Source organism: Lissotriton vulgaris, chromosome 8 (genome assembly GCF_964263255.1).
Source record: "Lissotriton vulgaris chromosome 8, aLisVul1.2, whole genome shotgun sequence".
Classification (NCBI taxonomy): Eukaryota; Metazoa; Chordata; class Amphibia; order Caudata; family Salamandridae; genus Lissotriton; species Lissotriton vulgaris.
The window spans coordinates 1,192,851,509-1,192,868,752 of record NC_141696.1 but is presented as its reverse complement, the minus strand read 5'-3'; the positions used below and the strand labels follow the sequence as shown (position 1 = coordinate 1,192,868,752).

Sequence of the window (17,244 nt, the reverse complement as noted above, 5' to 3'; positions counted from 1 at the left end):
CACAAACACAAATCCCAAACACCTGCTCACCCACTGGGACCCTCTCACAACTCAAGCCACAATCTCCAACATGAGCTCAGTGCACTCATGGGGCACCCAATGACCCTTGATCCCTCCAAATCTTCAAACTCAAGAGCAAAACGATTGGCAACGAGTTCGAGAAAGTCCTGAACATCTCCATTACCTCGTACTCCTTCCTGGAAGACAAGAAACATGCTGAAGTTAGGCCCCTCCTGAAGAAACCATCTGCCAAAAACACAGAACTGAAGAACTACCGGCCCATCTCACTGCTCCCCTTTCCACAGAAGATTCTCAAGAAGGCAATCAACCAGCAACTCAATGAACACCTATAGCACAACAACCTCCTGGACCCATCTCAATCCAAATTCAGAGCCAACCTTAGCACCGAGACAGCCCTGATCACATCCACCAATGATATCCGCCCCCTCCTGGACCACGGTGAAACAGCAGCCCTCATCCTCCAGGACCTATCAGCTGCCTTTGACACTGTCTTCCATCACATCTTCGTCAACAGACTCCACAACTTCGGAATCCAGGGAAATGCCCTTAAATAGACCACCTCAAACCTCACCGGAAGAACCCAGAGAATCTGTGTCCCACACTTCACCTCAGAACCCAAGAAGATCATCTGCGGCATCCCCTAAAAATAATCACTCAGCCCCACCCTCTTCAACACAAACCTGACCCACTGGCCCACACCATCAGATCACACGGACCCAACATCATCTCCTACGCCGACGAAACCCAGCTCATCCTCTTGCTGTCAGAAGACCACTCCACCACCAGAACCAGCTTCCACAGATATATGGTGAATGTTGCCGGCTGGAGGAAGGACACTGTCTCAAACTCAATACGGACAAGGCAGAAGTCCTCATCTTTGGTAACAACTTCTCCCCATGGTCTGCTTCATGAAGCTGGTGAGCTTGGCCATCCCCGCCCTGACTGATCACACCCTCAGGCTTGGCATCATCTTGGACAGCAAACTATCTATGAAGATACAGGTAAACAGAGTCTCATCCGCCTGCTTCCACACCCTATGCATGCTCCTCAAGATCTTCAGGTGGCTCCCAGTTAACACCAGAAGGACCAGCAGGCACTTGATACCAGCAGGCCGGCCTGTGGGAACACATTCTCCATAGGAGTCACCACACACCTTCTGAAGAGACTGCAGACAATACAAATCTCAGCGGCAAGCCTCATCATCGACTTCCCCAGATAGGACCACATCAAACCTCATCTATAATAATCCGGTCTTTGTAAAGCACAAACTAATCACCCCTAATGGTCTTAAGGTGCTGGGGGCTTTTAGAGAGATTAAGTGAGCTATTGCCCAGAGTCACATGATGCTGAGCTGCTGTCAGTGACAGGGATCAAACCATGAGCCCTGCGCTCTGGAGTCAGCCGATCTGGCCGCTGCACTACACCTCTCCGTGCTCAAGAAGCTACACTGTCTCGTGATCTAGAAGAGATTTCAAGTAAGTGTGGGCGCAAAATCCGTTCCGCTCGCGGATTTTGTGGATTTTCGGCAATTTCACGATCTACAAATCTCGCGAAATTGATGAAAATTGGAAAATTCGCTTGCGGGCTGATTTTTTTTTTTGCAGCAGCAGCATCTTCGTGGATAATGCAGATAGGATTCATTCTGGCACGATGCTCCTGTCACAAAAATTAAACCTCAACAGGAAGCACTTACAGATATAAATACAGCAGGTGCCCAAGTTGACGCTCAAATTCAGTCACGCATTACAATCAGCCCAAACAACTAATGAGAGCGGTCGAGGCTAGGCAGGTGTGCTACCTCCCCATATCTACCGCCTACAATTAGATGTAATCCTTGATGGAGGACTTTACAACCACGAGTTTCTCAAGCGCAAATCCCTGTGTACTTACTGTGACAAGGAGGCTGCTTCCTTCTCATCTGCTGCTCTGATTGGTCTCTGACCCTTAGAAGAGGCATGTGAACTCGCATGGAAGGCCCAACCGTTTGGCCCCGCCACACACGCTCAAATTCAGTCACGCTTTACAATCAGCCCAAACAACTAGTGAGCGCGGTCGAGGCTAGGCATGTGTGCTTCCTCCCCATATCTGCTGCCTAGAATTAGATGTAATCCTTGATGGAGGACTTTGCATCCACGAGTTTCTCGAGCGCAATCCCTGTGTACTTACTGTGACCAGGAGGCTGCTTTCTTCTCATCTGCTGCTCTGATCGGTCTCTGACCCTTTATAAACAAGAGGCATGTGAACTCGCATAGAAGCCCCGCCCGTTTGGCCCCGCACCACACACATTAGGGTACACGTGTCACATTATTGCAAATGGCAAAAAAATCAGCGATTTCACGGGAAAATCCGCGAACTCGCAGATTTTTTTGCCATTTCGCGGGAATTTGCGGACCACGGATCCGCAAAATTCACCCATACTTAATTTTTAAGATGCTGACCCACACATACAAAGGCCAGCACAACGAAGGACCAGCACACATCAACATATGCATGACCTTCCATCAACTAACTAGTACCCCTAAGATCTGCCTCCCTCTCGCTCGCAAACACCCCAGATCCGCCAGGGCAACAGTGTGGACGGTCCTTCTCACACCTGGCAGCCAAAGCCTGGAACGACCTTCCCCTGCACCTCACGACCGCCCCATTGTTCCGGCAATTCAGGAACAAACTCAATATCTAGCTGTTCCAATGAACAGATCACCACAAAGCAGCTAGCAAACAGTGCTTTGACATACTCACCGGTGATATGCCGCACTTTATAAATCCTTGATTGATTGGTTGATTTCAGTTGTATGAAAATATTGTGGAAAATCTGATGTTGCAGTTGTGTACAATAAATATTCTTTATTGATATCTTGTACATCTCAAAAGTGGCATGGAGCTTTGTAGCTGCATCATAAATGTTCTTATTATACTGTTTGCATGATTAGCCACATTTCATTGAAGTATTTTACATGTGTTTGACAAACCTTTACTCGCACATAGGATTGACTGTGAATGTATATGATTACTTGAATTTAGTTTTTATTCATAGGCTTCTTGTCCGCCTAACTTTGAAAGTGTGCCACTGGAAAAGCAATTCACCAACTCAAAGTATAACATGTATTTGCACAACCCAATATGTAGCCAAGGCGTCTCCACTTCAGGTCTTTTTCATCCCACCTTCCAGCTAGGGTCTCAAATTAGAAAATGTTTGTTGTATCTGATTAATAAAAACTATTAGAAATCTCAAATATACTACACATTAAAAGTCACATCTTCAGTTAAAGGATTAACAGCCTGATTCATCATTGGGAGGTTTTGCGAGTCTGAAATAGCGAATCATAAGGAATCGCTATTTCAGACTCGCAAAACGGGATTCATGTAGGAATAGCAACATTTTTTTGCGATTCCTACAGATTCCTTATTTGCGATTAGCAAATTGCTAATCGCAAATAAGGAATAACTCCCCATTCATTGCTATGGGCTAAAAGGCCCATAGGAATGAATGGGGAGTATTCCTCATTTGCGATTAGCAATTAGCTAATCGCAAATAAGATAGCGATGTAAAGGGTGCCAGGGGTGTCCAGAGGACACCCTGTAGCACCCCTTAAATGCTAATATAAACAGGGGTTGCGCACACACATGTCCAAAGGACATGTGTGTGTGCAACATGCAACTCAGAAAAATGCTTTTAAAAGCATTTTTCTGAGTTGACGCTATTTACCACGAGGTTTGACCTCGCGGTAAATAGCGGCCCGAAATTGCGATTTCGCAATTTGAAAATGGATGATGAATTGCATTTAAGGAATCTCAAATAGAGATTCCTTAAATGTAATTCCTCGCAAATTTGCGAAATCGCTATTACCGATTTTTGCATTTGGGATGATGAATCCCAAATGCAAAAATCGCACTCGCAAAGGGTCAGATTCTCAGAATCTGGCTTTTTGCGAGCGCAATTCAGCTTGATGAATCAGGCTGTAAACTCATTTAAAAGAAAATAACTCTCTTAATAATTGCAAAAATCGATAATTGCAACCATTTATGTATGCACTCTCAAAAGTGCTGGCGGGTTGCTGCCTGCACATAGAGTCACAGAGCAGCTTTTCAACCTGAGGGCAGTGCATTCTACATTATAGGGTGCAATTTCCCTGTTTGCACCTGGCACTAAGCATGGGCGAATTTTGCGAATCTCGCGTTCGCGAATTTTGCGGATTTGCGAACTCGCAATCCGCAAAATCCGCGAATTCTCGCGAATTTGCGGATTTTTTTTTTTTGTGTTTGCGCGGGTTTCTGCCAGTTCGCGAGGGTTTTGTACAATGTCGCAAATTGCGAACTTACCTGTCGGGTCGCAAGTTTCGCGAACTTGTTGTTTCTACGTGTCCAGCCTGTTTGGGACACTCTTCTTCATCACTGCCACTCTCTGTCACCACTGCCACTCTCTGACTACTCATGCCACCCTCTGGCCCACCCATGCCACCCTCTGTTTCATCACAGCACCCTCTGGTTGTCCAGTCAGTGTACATTATTGTGGCAACGCAAGCACACCTTCCCTGCCTCAAGTGACCTGAATTAATTTGGGGCTGATTAATGTGTCACAGAATATTTTTTTAGCTGGCACCTGCTTCCTTAGTGCTTCCTGATTAGTGAACTTTTGCACTTGCTAAGTGCTTTCATTGTTGCAAAATTAGTTACAACACCTGCCCTGCCCCAACTGACAATAATGAATTAGGGGCTGATTAATGGATTTGAACTGCCAGCCTGGCTCCTGCTTGTCTCCCTTAGCTGTAATTCAGGACCTTTGTGGCATATGTGTAACTATTCTGAGGTTCAGAGCAGGGTCACATAATAGTTGCAACTGGCAACTGAACTCTGGAGGGGCCCCTCAGCAAGCGCTACAGGAAATGGCTACTAATGATGAGCCTGAACTTTTGAACCTGGTAAGTAGTTTCAGTTTTGATTAGATCGTATTTCTGCAATTTTGCACTTATTCGCGGGACGCGAAGTTGTACTGGGAAGCCGCGAACTCACGCGAACAGTGCGAGCAGTGCGAGCAAAATCCGCTGCTCGCGGATTTGCGGATTTTGCGGGAGATTCGCGAATCTCGCGGATTGCGAATTTCCCGAAAATCCGCAAAATCCGCGAGCGAAACGGATTTTCCGCCCATGCTTACCTGGCACACCTGCTTAAAGGTGCTCCATGTCACAAACAGGACAAGTATGCCCTATATGAAACAGGGCCTTGTATGTTGATGTTCTTTGACATTAATAATCAATGGAGAGTATTTTTTGTTAGAAAAGTGCTGGATGCAAAGTTGCATATTTCAGAACCAGAAGATCAATTCACTGAGTGATTCGGATTATCTCATTGGGCCTTAGCTCTCTTCCCTGCAGACATTTAGGAAGTACTCAGAGGCAATTCAGTTGAATGTGTAAAGTATGTGCTACAGACGAAAACACATTAATTTCCTAAGGAGCCAATGCCAACCTCCTACGTACCCTTGAGGCGAGGAATCTGTTTCTATTTCAAAGCCCCTGTAGCTGCTAAACTTTTGAGGAGCGTCTCACTATATGGAAAGGCCGTGGCAGCCCTTGCTTTTCACTGAGCTACAATTGATAGCAGTGGAGGTAGGGATCCTGTCAGCTTTGCCCTTCCCAAAGTCCACTCCATGTGATCTGGCTTCTTACTGTCATATTGGCAGGTATTTCAAAGTAGCCCAACTCTGGGAAGTAGTGTAATTGAAAAATGATGTTGGAAAAGATGTCCTTTCTTGCACAGTTTTTAGAACCAAAACATGACATCCTTACTTGCTTGCAGTATCTGGGAACCACATTTTTAATGAATTGTATTTCTTGATTACTGCCATTGTCTGGGGTTTTAATTAAAGTAGGGTGTTATCAGCACTAGTTGTAATATTAGCTCACTTCCTTTCGGTTGCCATTGTGTGGCACTCAGTTGAAATGGCAGTCAGATTCTACCCTCCTACCAGTGTCTGGAGCCCTGTGGTTGAGCTGCAGGGAGCGGCCTCCATGAGGATGTTGTCCTCCTCTATCACAGGGCATGTGTGTGCCTCTGGCTCTGTCAGTTAACAGGTCGACAGGTGAGGAAGCGGAAGTTCACGTATGGATAAAAAAGTGATAATGCATTAAAAGTATATTTTTTTGTCAGCAAGTTAACAGTACTGGAGCAGCTGAAGTTTGTATAGAATAAAAGAGAATGTTCCTAGAGCTTGTGTAATACAGATTGAAACTTTATTTAATACTGGATGGAAAAACTATGTTTATTCATCATCCAAGTACTATTCAAGTTTTAAAGGAGTCAGTTTGGGATTATTTATGTTTTTTGGGCTCAATATAGTAGATGCGTCTGTAACACTTGTGTTTCCCATTCCAGTGCCTAAGGTACAGTTCAAGGAACCAGTTTACATAGGTAATGAAAAAGATGGACAGATTACAGCGGTAGTGTACCGGTCTGGGGATATCAACTACAAATCTACAGTGCGATGCTACTCCAGGCAAGGCTCTGCACAGGTAATGATGGACTTTGAAGAACGTCCGAACACCGACAGTGCCATCATCACGTTTCTTCCAGGTAATTACTGATATTTTTTCTGTGAGTCATACTCCTTCCTTGACAGAGGCTTAGAGTCTACTTATAATGAGCCTTCAAAAAGATTTTTTTGTATTCAAGTTCAAGTTGGGGGCCCAGAAATAATAATTTAGGTAAACTGCTAAATCCATTCAGTGACATTAGCAAATTTACATTTGGTAGAATTCCTGCAAAATCGAATTTCGGGATAGGACCAGGTTAGCAGGCAAGTCTGGGTAGGCTTATCGGCAGAACTTTGTAAACACGTACCACAACATATGTTGTGAGTACTCAGTTACCTCTTGCAAGTAGTAGCCTACTCTGGAAATACAAGCAAAATTACTCTTGTTAATGGGACAATTAATTGTGTTTCCAATGGGGAATGAGGGGAAAAAAGTAAGTTGAGAAAGGTATTCATCCTTTTCAAATAAATATTTCTCAGTGGAGAAACAAAACTCTTATATATGGGGGGATACACAAAAATCCACTATGAACACCTCTAGTCATGCAATACCCAGTGGACATGATTTCTCAGGCTGCGTCCACTGACAATATCCATGTGACATTTGTGTCACAAGATCAGAGGGAGGAACGTTGTACTGTGAGCTGATGTAGTACAAATCACAAAGCCCGAAAGCTAGCATAGTTCCTCAAAAACTTTTGTCTTACTTCCAAACTGTTGGTCTTCTCATCTAGACTACAGAAAACAAAGATTCAGTGCTCCATTTGCCCAGGAACGATTCTATAGTCTCTGTGGAGGTGATGAAACATATTAATGGCCAACATAATTGATACCTTTATGTAAGCTTTTCAGGACCTATCCTAAAATACATCATCACCTTCACATCAGACTCCTGGATACATGAATTTCCTCCACATCCTTTTGTGTGCTTCTTCGCTCAACTTCTCTGCTGTGGCCTTACGCGTTGTTCTCTGCAATTCTTTCCATTGCTTATATTCCAGTGTCCCCACTCTAAAAAATACTTCAATAAATAAATAAATTCGATCAAATATCTGATATTCATACTTATTTGTGCTTATTTTAGGTGAGAGGGAGAAGCCCTGCATCCTTGTTTTGGTCGATGATACTATTCACGAGGAAGAAGAAGAGCTGCGCCTGGTTCTTGGTACTCCGAAGAGTGACTCACCTTTTGGAGCTTCTATTGGTGAACAAAACGAAACTCTGATCAAAATCAAAGATGACTCTGACAGTAAGACCTTAATAAATGTATTACTATATGACTGTCTTCGGAGCAACGCTGCAGCAAATATCTCAAACTATTTTCTCCAAATTAACAGGAGCCATCATCAAGTTTGGAGACACCAAGTTTAGTGTCAGTGAACCCAAGGAACCTGGTCAAATTGTGATTGTAAAAATTCCTGTCCTTCGCCTTGGTGACACTTCGAAGGTGTCCATCGTGAGGGTGCACACAAAGGACGGCTCGGCCACCTCCGGAGAAGACTATAACCCTGTGTCAGAAGGTATGAGCAAAGCAGTTGATGCTTACTTTCTGATGTTGCATTCCCTTCTTTCCCAGTGTTCTTGTAGTGGGCAAAGAGACACACAGCCTAAATCTGTACCCATAACAGCAGTCAAATTATCATTCACTTCTACCAACCATACTACTTGAATCTTATAATGTATGTGGCTACTTCTCCATTAGCTCTTTACTGTGTTGTAACAAAATACTGTACCATACAAAGGGAATATGCTCAGGACATGTCTTAAATTGAAAAGAACGAGTGACTGTTCTTTATGATGTTGACAATTACTTTGTGTGTAAGTAAACACACTCTGATGCTTCACACACACTAGTATTTAGTCTTCCTCTCTTTCCTGTTTGTTAACTAAGCCATTTAATACAAGGTTTTTTACTGGTACAAGTTGATGCCATAAGCTTTACAGCAACAGCTTGAATTCGTGTTTAAAAAAGTTTTGCAAAAAACCTATACAATGAAGAGAGCTAGAACAAGTCTCCTTCAGTCTATGTTTTACATTTTTCTTCGTATTCTCGAAACCTTTGTTTTTTAAGAATAAACCCTAAAAATGTATTCATAGTCGTACATTTCCAGGGGTAAGGCTGGAAGCCTTAACATGGGTCACAGGTATATTCCAAGGTAGAAAATTCACCCATTAAAGGTTTGCTTATTTTTTTTTTGATAATGAAATAGTCATCTGGAGTGGGAGAGTTAGGGGACTTTAGAAGAAAAATGACTCTTTGGGAAATAAAAGAAACTGATGATTAAATAAGAGGTGGGGAACTGGATTAAAAAGTTTGACAAGTCTGAAAATAAAAAAAACAAGTCTGTGAGTAGTGGCTGTAACTTTGTAGTAGAGATACCCTTGATCACCTGGTTCATTTAGATTCAGAGATGTAGATATTGTGTAGAGAGAGGAGTATGGTGATATTTCATGCATTTCCTTTTTTTAGTTAGTTTCCTTACTTCTGAGGCTTGTGTGTTTCTGGCTGTGGGGATCCCTCAGAGAAAGGTTGCTTCCGTGAAGGGGAGGTTCTGAATTTGGATACTCTTCAAAAGAGAGACACCCCTGATCCTTCGAGATCTCGGGCGGGTAGAAGTGGAGAGCAAGTCCACCAAATATTAGCGGTTGTTTTAATGTATGGCCTTGTAGGCTAGGCTGTCAGCATGTACACCTTTACTGGTGGGTGTATCTCCTTTTGCACAACTTTTCGTACACCAAATAGCGTAATATACTTATTTGTACACTTCTCTTTGAAAGCTGCAAACAAATTCAGGTTTCTACTCTTCTCATACATGAAATTCTTTATTTCATCATTTTCCATTAATTTTATTCCTTTAAATCATGATTTTCATGAATGTGTTTCAGTCTATTTCTGGGGCAGCCCTTCATCAGGGCACTGCTGTCAGTTCTAGGAGATGCTGTTCTGTGAATGACCACTCCATTCCAACAAGGATGTCTCGGGAAGAGGGGATGTCATTGTGTTCATGGGAACTCATCTTCTTATGTAACTAGGTTTGTGTTCTTCAAATACCAACAGACACATGCATGCAAAGTCAGCTATCAATAACAGAGTGAAGTGAGATATGCTATAGTGAACACATTTGGTGTGGATTTGTCCTTTGAGATTCACCATTAACTTGCGGTCCATTTTCTAAACAAGGCAACACTTTTACAGTATATGGAGAGTGGTGAGTATGGATTAGTTAAGAAGGTCCTCGTGGTATCACAGATATTTCTAGTCGTGTGCTGCCTGGCGGAACATACCCATTCCTGCATGAGTCAACAGAAGCTTGACATATGCATGAGTGGAGGACCAAGCGCACCGTGTGACACCGTACGGTGACGCCAGCACTGAATAACCTCTCGACAGTAAATCTGGGATACTCTCTTGAGTTGTGCAATCCTAAGCTGTACATTTCCAGGACCGAGCAGCACTGGTGCAAACAGACGTTAGTGAAATCTTATTGCTCTTCTAAAAGAAGTTTCTTTTTATTTCCCAAAGAGCCAGAGATGTCCTTCGAGCCAGACTAATCTCTCGGTCCATGTTACAGAAACTTGGTACCTGTGTTTTCAAAATAAAGGATAATGTTTGCCTGGCGCAAACTGCTTTCACACTATATTTTCTGGGGTTACATGATAAGTCATGGACAATGCTTTTTGTTTTTAAATGATAAAGATGACAACTCCGTGGCAAAGCCAGTTTATTCAGTTTTTGTTACAAAATGATCAAAGACAGGCTTTCTTCTAGTTTAAGAAATATTAACAGATTCGATTTTGTTTCGTTGAAATGGCTTTTACACATTTAAAATAACACAACTAGCTGAGCAATGAAATGTTTACTAGTTTTGCCACTTAAGTTTCAGAAAAGGGTGCAACAGATTTTTCTGATGCACTTCTTAGGTGTGACTTTAAATTCTTGTTTTACCTTGTAAAAAAAAAAAAGAGTTTTTTATACGAGGCAACCGTGGACTAAACAGACTTGAAAGCACATGCAACACATGCAGTGCTTGTGCATGATTTCATTTTGACCCTCAAACATCGGTTTGTACAATCCCACATTACACAAACTTATGACCTGCTATTTTTCTATAGTGCTAAGTTTCTGTATTAGGGCTCTGTTCTTCCACTTGAACAACTCTGTATTTTCGACTCGTCACACCTCAAAGAATGCCAGATTGTACAAGAACTGCCAAATCATTTGTTGGGATATTCAGCGTTATTTTTTAGTGATTTCACCGTTAACAAGTGATAGACTTGAGGCCCACTTGGCATGGCACCCTCACTTTGTTGCCTGGCCAGAAAAGGCCCTCCCTGACTGGAACTGGCTGGATGCCTTCTGGAATGTGTGTAACTTCTTTAGTCTATCGGATCAAAGGACTTTCCTGCCATCTCACCTCCCTCTCTAACATCTTGCGCCTCATATCTCTTCTGTGGAAAGTGTGGTGCTATCTTTGACCTCTGGTTTTATCAGTTATCATTATGATTTGGTGTATTAGATTTGCTGAGAAACTCAGCTTGGAGAAGGATTGTTTAGTGTGGAGTTGGCTTGAAGTGTGCAGTAGTTGCAGTTTCTGCACACTCTAGTTTTTTTCATACATTACTTTTCTGACACCATTACTTTGTCCTTGTGTTTCTTTTCTACTGTTGCCAAATTCATAGCATCTTATATATACATTGAGAGAACATTCATTTGTTAAAAATACCCTATAATTTCACTGGTAAATTGGAGCCGTCTCCAAGCGGGCATGAAAGTAAAGTAGAAAAAAGTAGCCCTCAAATGCTTAACCCATTCTATCCTCACATTTTAGCCTTGCACTATTCCGAACACCACCTCTGGCCAGTGGTCCATTTAAACCCGGTAATTCCACTGAAATGCAACAGTCGGGTAATGAACAATCTAAACAGCGTCTTTATCACTTGTGAAAAATGATTACTTTATACAATTACTCTTTTCAGGAACTTACTGCCCGGCAGGTAAAAGTGCTTCCCACCCTACTAACGCAGTACAAAAGGGGGTGCTGATGGACGGAGCATCTGACTGAATTAATCAAACACTCACACCCAGTCAAAAGATCTGGGTTTAATCCATCACCGTTCTTTAGCCCACTCTGCCACCCCAGTTCAGACATGGCTATATGCAAATCAGTCTGACCCTGTGCCTCATGGGAACAGTCCAGCCCGAACTGCCAAGCCATGTTTTCCCTGGACCGGAAACAAGCTTCCGAGGACCGGTTTCCGGCATTCCAGCTGTCTTCAGCCGGGCTTGCTTGAATCCAGTGGCAAAGTGAGCAAGGGGCTCACGTCCGAGCATACCCTGCCACACTTATGGCGGCCAAAAGCAGTACAAAAGGGGGTGGTGACCCTACTAACAGCATTACTTCCATTACTAAGCCCCATGTGCTGAACGTATGTCTTCATGAAGAAGAGTCATTATCATACAGGAATATCATTTTTCCCATGCAAATTATTTTAAGGTACCCGAGGGAACCAGAGGTCTTCTCTAAATATACATCTCTCCCCTCTGAAGTCTTACTTGATGATCTATGAATTAGTTAAGGTAGCAGATACATATTGTCCAAGTAGTCTGATCATATTGATATATGTGGCATGGCAACACACTAATGTAACCAAAACATTGGTTGACGGAAAAACTGTGTCCTAAATATGATTAACAAAAATATTGTGAATTGTTGTTAATAATAGAAAATTCACACCCAGCGGTATGATAAATATACTTATATTGATTGTTAGAAACATACCTTCTCTAGAACTCTAACGTCGTGCATCCCAAGATCTAGAGTGTGATCCCTTCTCAGCAAATGGCATTATTACATTATTTGTGGACAGTTTACACCATTTGCCATTTTATTGATCTTCTTTCACCCAGAAACTCAGCGTTCAAAGAAATAAAAAAACATCTCCTAAGCAGCCGTAAATTGACACAGACATTAGCTCAGAGGACTTCTTAATTTTGAACTAAAAGTATGGGACGTTAAAAAAACTGTTGTTTGCCTTACAACTTCTCCTAGAAAGACGAAATGTTTAAGTTGTGTCTTAAGTAACACATCTCTTGAAGGAATTGAGGGATACAGGGAAGCACTCGTGCCAACGTTAATTGAAAGTGGGATTTTTCTGTACTAGCCAAACTGGCCTATTCCTTCCTCCTTGTCCAACAATCAGAGACATTTTTCACATGACAAAAAAAAACATAAACATGAGAATAGTGCATATACTCAACAAATCAGAAAAGCCAGGCTCCTATATGATTGTGGAACATATCACTACCGGTCAGAATGCAGAGTAGCAATGGCTGCATGCGCACAAAACAGGAAAAGCAACTACCAAAGCATGCTGGGCTTTAATTAGGCAAAAGCTGGTAAAATCATTTGGTGTAAATATTGCATTTGGATGATATCGGCCAAAGGAAACCAGCATTAGACAGCAAAGAGTTGATCAATCTGAGGAGCTGTGCCCCAGCCACTATAAACAAAAGTTACAATGTTCTAAAAGGAATGAGACGGCAATGCTGGACAGTGCTATATGAAATAGGGGGCAATGCTGGACAGTGCTATATGAAATAGGGGGCAATGATGGAGAGTGCTAAGTCATGTCGACAATTCCTCTCTTGATGGAGAACAAGCTCATTTCAGCAATGACTCTTCTGTTGTTTGAAAAAAAGGGCCTGTTGCTTCATTGGTTGGTTTGCAAAATTTCACACTGGTTGCAAATTGTGAATAGGTTTTTTGGACCGGTGTAGTAGCCCATCTGGCCCCCAATTCTCCGGGGCCCCCAACATGAATTCTAGCAAGACGATGGGTACTGGAAGAAGGTACCTTGTTTGAGTCAGTAAAGGCAAGATGCAAGATTGCGTGCAGTGTTTCTTGCCAGAACTCATCCAAGCTCACTTCTGATAATTAACAGGAGTATACTAAGTTTTCCTTCCCTCTCTATAGAATTTGTTAGTAAATGCGCTTGGGGATTCGTGTCACCGGATGGCTTCTCGGCTACAGATTCTGGCATGGAACAGCGTGAGCTAGGAGGGTGGAAGTAGGTAGTGACAAACCCCTCTAAGATTGGGCAGATGCTACAGAAGCACTTTCCAGCACTGCATGCAGCATTATGCAGCACTACAACTCTGCAGTGGGTATTGTCACACTGCATGAATAATGATCCATGGACCGTTGAAAAAAGGGACATTTTGATCTTTAGGCATTGTGGCCTTCTTCAAAAGAAATGGAGTAGGCTTTGGAGGATCAAAAAGTAACATTGAATGCGTGCGAATAATAGGGAGCCGGTGATGCAGGGTGGCTCCTCCTGAAGAGCGGAGGAGCATCGCCCCGCCTGCAATAGAACAGTAGCCACACAGAAATCAATAAAATGGCATGCAGTGCCATTTTATTACCATGCCATTTTATTTTAAAAAGGCTTGTGCAAATGTGAGCGCAGGAGGTGGGGCTAAATCCTGCATTGAAGGATAACAGCTGCCCCTGCAGTGCACTTGTCGGGTTGGCCGGCTCTCTTGCTGCAGCCAGACCGACATGCACACTGTAGACGCAAGCCAGCAGAATGCTGGCACAGGCCCCCAGCCTCAAAGTGAGTGCTGGGTACCCTGCTCTCACCAATGCTGGAGCTGCTCTCAGCAAAAGAGCAGCTCCAGGATTGGTTGGATTTGCATTCCAAAAGCAGGACGGAAGTCCTTCCCTTTCATGCTCGTGGACACAATCAGGGATAGAAGTGCTGCATTGGCGGAAGCAATACTTGTGAGTTTGGGGACATCTCGCCCACCATATTTTTATTTTATTATTGGTAGCTGCCACTGCAGTGATGGTCCAGTGCAACTCAGGTGACATCCTCAATTCCCCACTCTATTTGCATACCCTGATGCATCTGGTATGCATTCTATATGATTTCCCACAGATAAACATTTGGATCAAGTGGTATGGGGTTCGCGTTGGCAAAAGGAGCACCCAGGGGCTTCCATACTATATATCTATGTGTTTGTAGATTGACTCCTAGGCTTCAAGGCTCGGACTACTGATGCTGCAGGCTTTCAACTTCCCGTACCTCCTGTGATTGAGACCTAAATTAAATGCGCCCAGTGCAGAGTTCCAACTATACCCCAAGGGTCGGTTGACAAACGGCAACTCCTGGAGTCATCAGCAGTGTGAGATTCTGCCTCAGAATCAGACCATTGTGGTGTGCAGATCATCAAGTGGCTCGCTCCAGCGAAGCGCATGCTCGTAGCTGCAGTTCTGTCTCATAAAGATGCCGGGTGCGGTTCAAGCAGCGCTACAGACCGCTGCTTCCTCACCGCCCCTTTCAGAATTCCTACAGTTGGTTGCTCCATCCATATCTTGAAACATCGGCCTAACTGCAGGGCCTTGTGAACAACATCATAAAAGGATGTTTCAGTAGTTATCATCACAATGAGGACAGATAAGCCAGGAAGGATGGCCCATAAACGCAGAGTGGGTCTTTCTGAAATAATATCTTTGTGAATTATTTCTATACATTCTGAAAAGCCACTCCACAATTTTTTTTAAATATTGAACGGAACGTGGTGACAAATACTATATAATAATAATAAGGACATTTTATAAAGCGCCTGGTACGCTCAGATGGCGTGTCCCCGCGCTGAAACCGAAGAACTCAAATGGACAGGAGTGTGGAGTATGCCCGATTATCGTGAAAATAGGTATGTTTTTAGCTTCTTCCGGAAGCTGGATTCAGATGACTCCAGGCGAAGGTTAAGAGGTAGGGCATTCCAGCTCTTCGCCACCAGGTAGCGGAAGGATCTTCCTCCCATTCGAGCCCTCCTTATCCTAGGTACCTTTAATAGGCCTCCATGGGAGGAGCGCAGAGCGCGTGTGGGTACATACCTGGTGACTAGATTCTGGAGTGGTGCTGGTGCCTTCCCAGCAAGGATGCGATGACAAGTACAAAGGGCCTTGAATTCGACTCTGCTCCTTACTGGCAGCCAGTGGAGGGTCTGCAGGGCAGCTTTGGAGGCAGATTTTTTGGGAAATTTTAAAATGAGGCGAGCTGCCGCATTCTGAAACACCTGGAGGCGATTTATTGCTTTACAGGTTGCTCCCAGATACAGCAAATTGCCGTAGTCTAGGCGCGATGTGACGAAGGCATGTACCAACGTTCTACGCACAGACGTAGGAAGGAGATCTAGGGCCGTCCGTAGGTTTTTTAGAACGCTAAAACAGACACCCGCCACACAGCCTATCTGGGGTCCAAAGGACAGGTCAACGTCAAGTCAGACTTCAAGGTTCCTAACTTCCTGATGAGGTGTTGGAACCTCACCTAAGCATGGGGGCCACCACGCCGATGCCGATACTGATCTCTCTATAATGTATTCTGAGTAAAAGGCTCACTTATGAAAAAAGTCCTTTCAGAGGGAATACAGCTTTAGCACTATATATCTAAAGGGTCAGAGACAAAATGTTTCATACTAAAACCATAATAACTCTACGAACAAGATACAAGATGGAACAAATATCAAACGGCAGAGGACTTTTTTAGATTCTTGTAGACGGGATGCTCTGCTGGAAACAAGCTCGATGTCTGTTCGCGACATTACAAGAGCTAAAGCCTATGCATTATAGCCTATATTAAGGCAGACAGGGTATCAGCCATGTTTTTAAGGAGTATCCCAACAACCAAACTCTGCATGAGGGTTTGATTCTGATTTCCTTTTTAAATCTTGTTTAACTTGGCAACGTGAACCAGCCTGATTTTGGTACCTAGTACAATTGGAGGGATGCTCTCTTCCAGTTGAATACATGAATAAAAAGTAGCAAAGTTTCCTACTTCATTATGTATTCTGTCCTCTGTCTGTCGAACTTAAAAGCAGAATGCTAAGGTGTAGATTACAATATTGAGCCAACGGCAAAATAATTCTGGCTGACATCCAATATAGTTGTAGATGGGGCCTAGGTGAAGTGAATAAGATCCTCCGCTAAAGAGTGCCACCTCATTTACATATTCAGGAGTGATCTATAATACCTCAGTGGAATGATTGCAGAGCTTGGTGCAGAAATGTTTGTTTCACCCAGACACAGGGTTTTAGTCTTGACTTTTGCTGATAGATTTGGCACTCAAGCCCTCCCTGCACCATATTATCAAAATAAATAATGTGGAATTAAAGGCCAGATCATCCAATGGTGTAGGTGTGTGGGGCCATGGGAATGTAATTTCACTACTAACAGAATTAAAAAGAGTATTGTGGGCCTCCCAACCTCGTCTCATCAGTTCACGAAGAGAGAGCACTCTTACTGCTGCGTGTTGTCGGCTATGGGGCTTAAACCACAGTTAAATTATTTGTGGTCTTTCTTGACAGATATACTATAATCAGAACACTCAGGGAAATATACCGTTCGTGAATAGTTTACCAACCCAGTCTTAATGTTTCAATGCTTTGCAACTGGATTTCAGTTGCAAAATATTAATCTAGCTCATACCACTTTGAGAGTGGGCAGGGACGCCTTCAACACGCTCTTCCCAAATACCAAATAGATATGGGACTGGAACATTAGAAACAGCAATTCTGAGATCACAAACTCTGAATCGCAGTGTTTGCTACCATGAAAAGGATTAGTACATCTGGCCGTAAATGTTTTATGCTCTTATGGTTTTATGGTTTAGTAAAATAGGGAATTTTTTTT

The 17,244-nt window shown here is 43.2% G+C and overlaps 1 protein-coding gene across 1 annotated transcript in view; it reads left to right on the top strand.

Annotated features, from left to right (window-relative positions):
• The window catches only part of FREM2 (FRAS1 related extracellular matrix 2), a 639,092-nt gene that overhangs the window by 468,335 nt on the left and 153,513 nt on the right, over nucleotides 1–17,244 (top strand). The window contains exons 9-11 of the mRNA XM_086935067.1: nucleotides 6,394–6,591; nucleotides 7,635–7,799; nucleotides 7,888–8,070. Coding sequence (XP_086791193.1) covers nucleotides 6,394–6,591; nucleotides 7,635–7,799; nucleotides 7,888–8,070 — 546 coding nt within the window. The remainder of the gene's footprint in view (nucleotides 1–6,393; nucleotides 6,592–7,634; nucleotides 7,800–7,887; nucleotides 8,071–17,244) is intronic.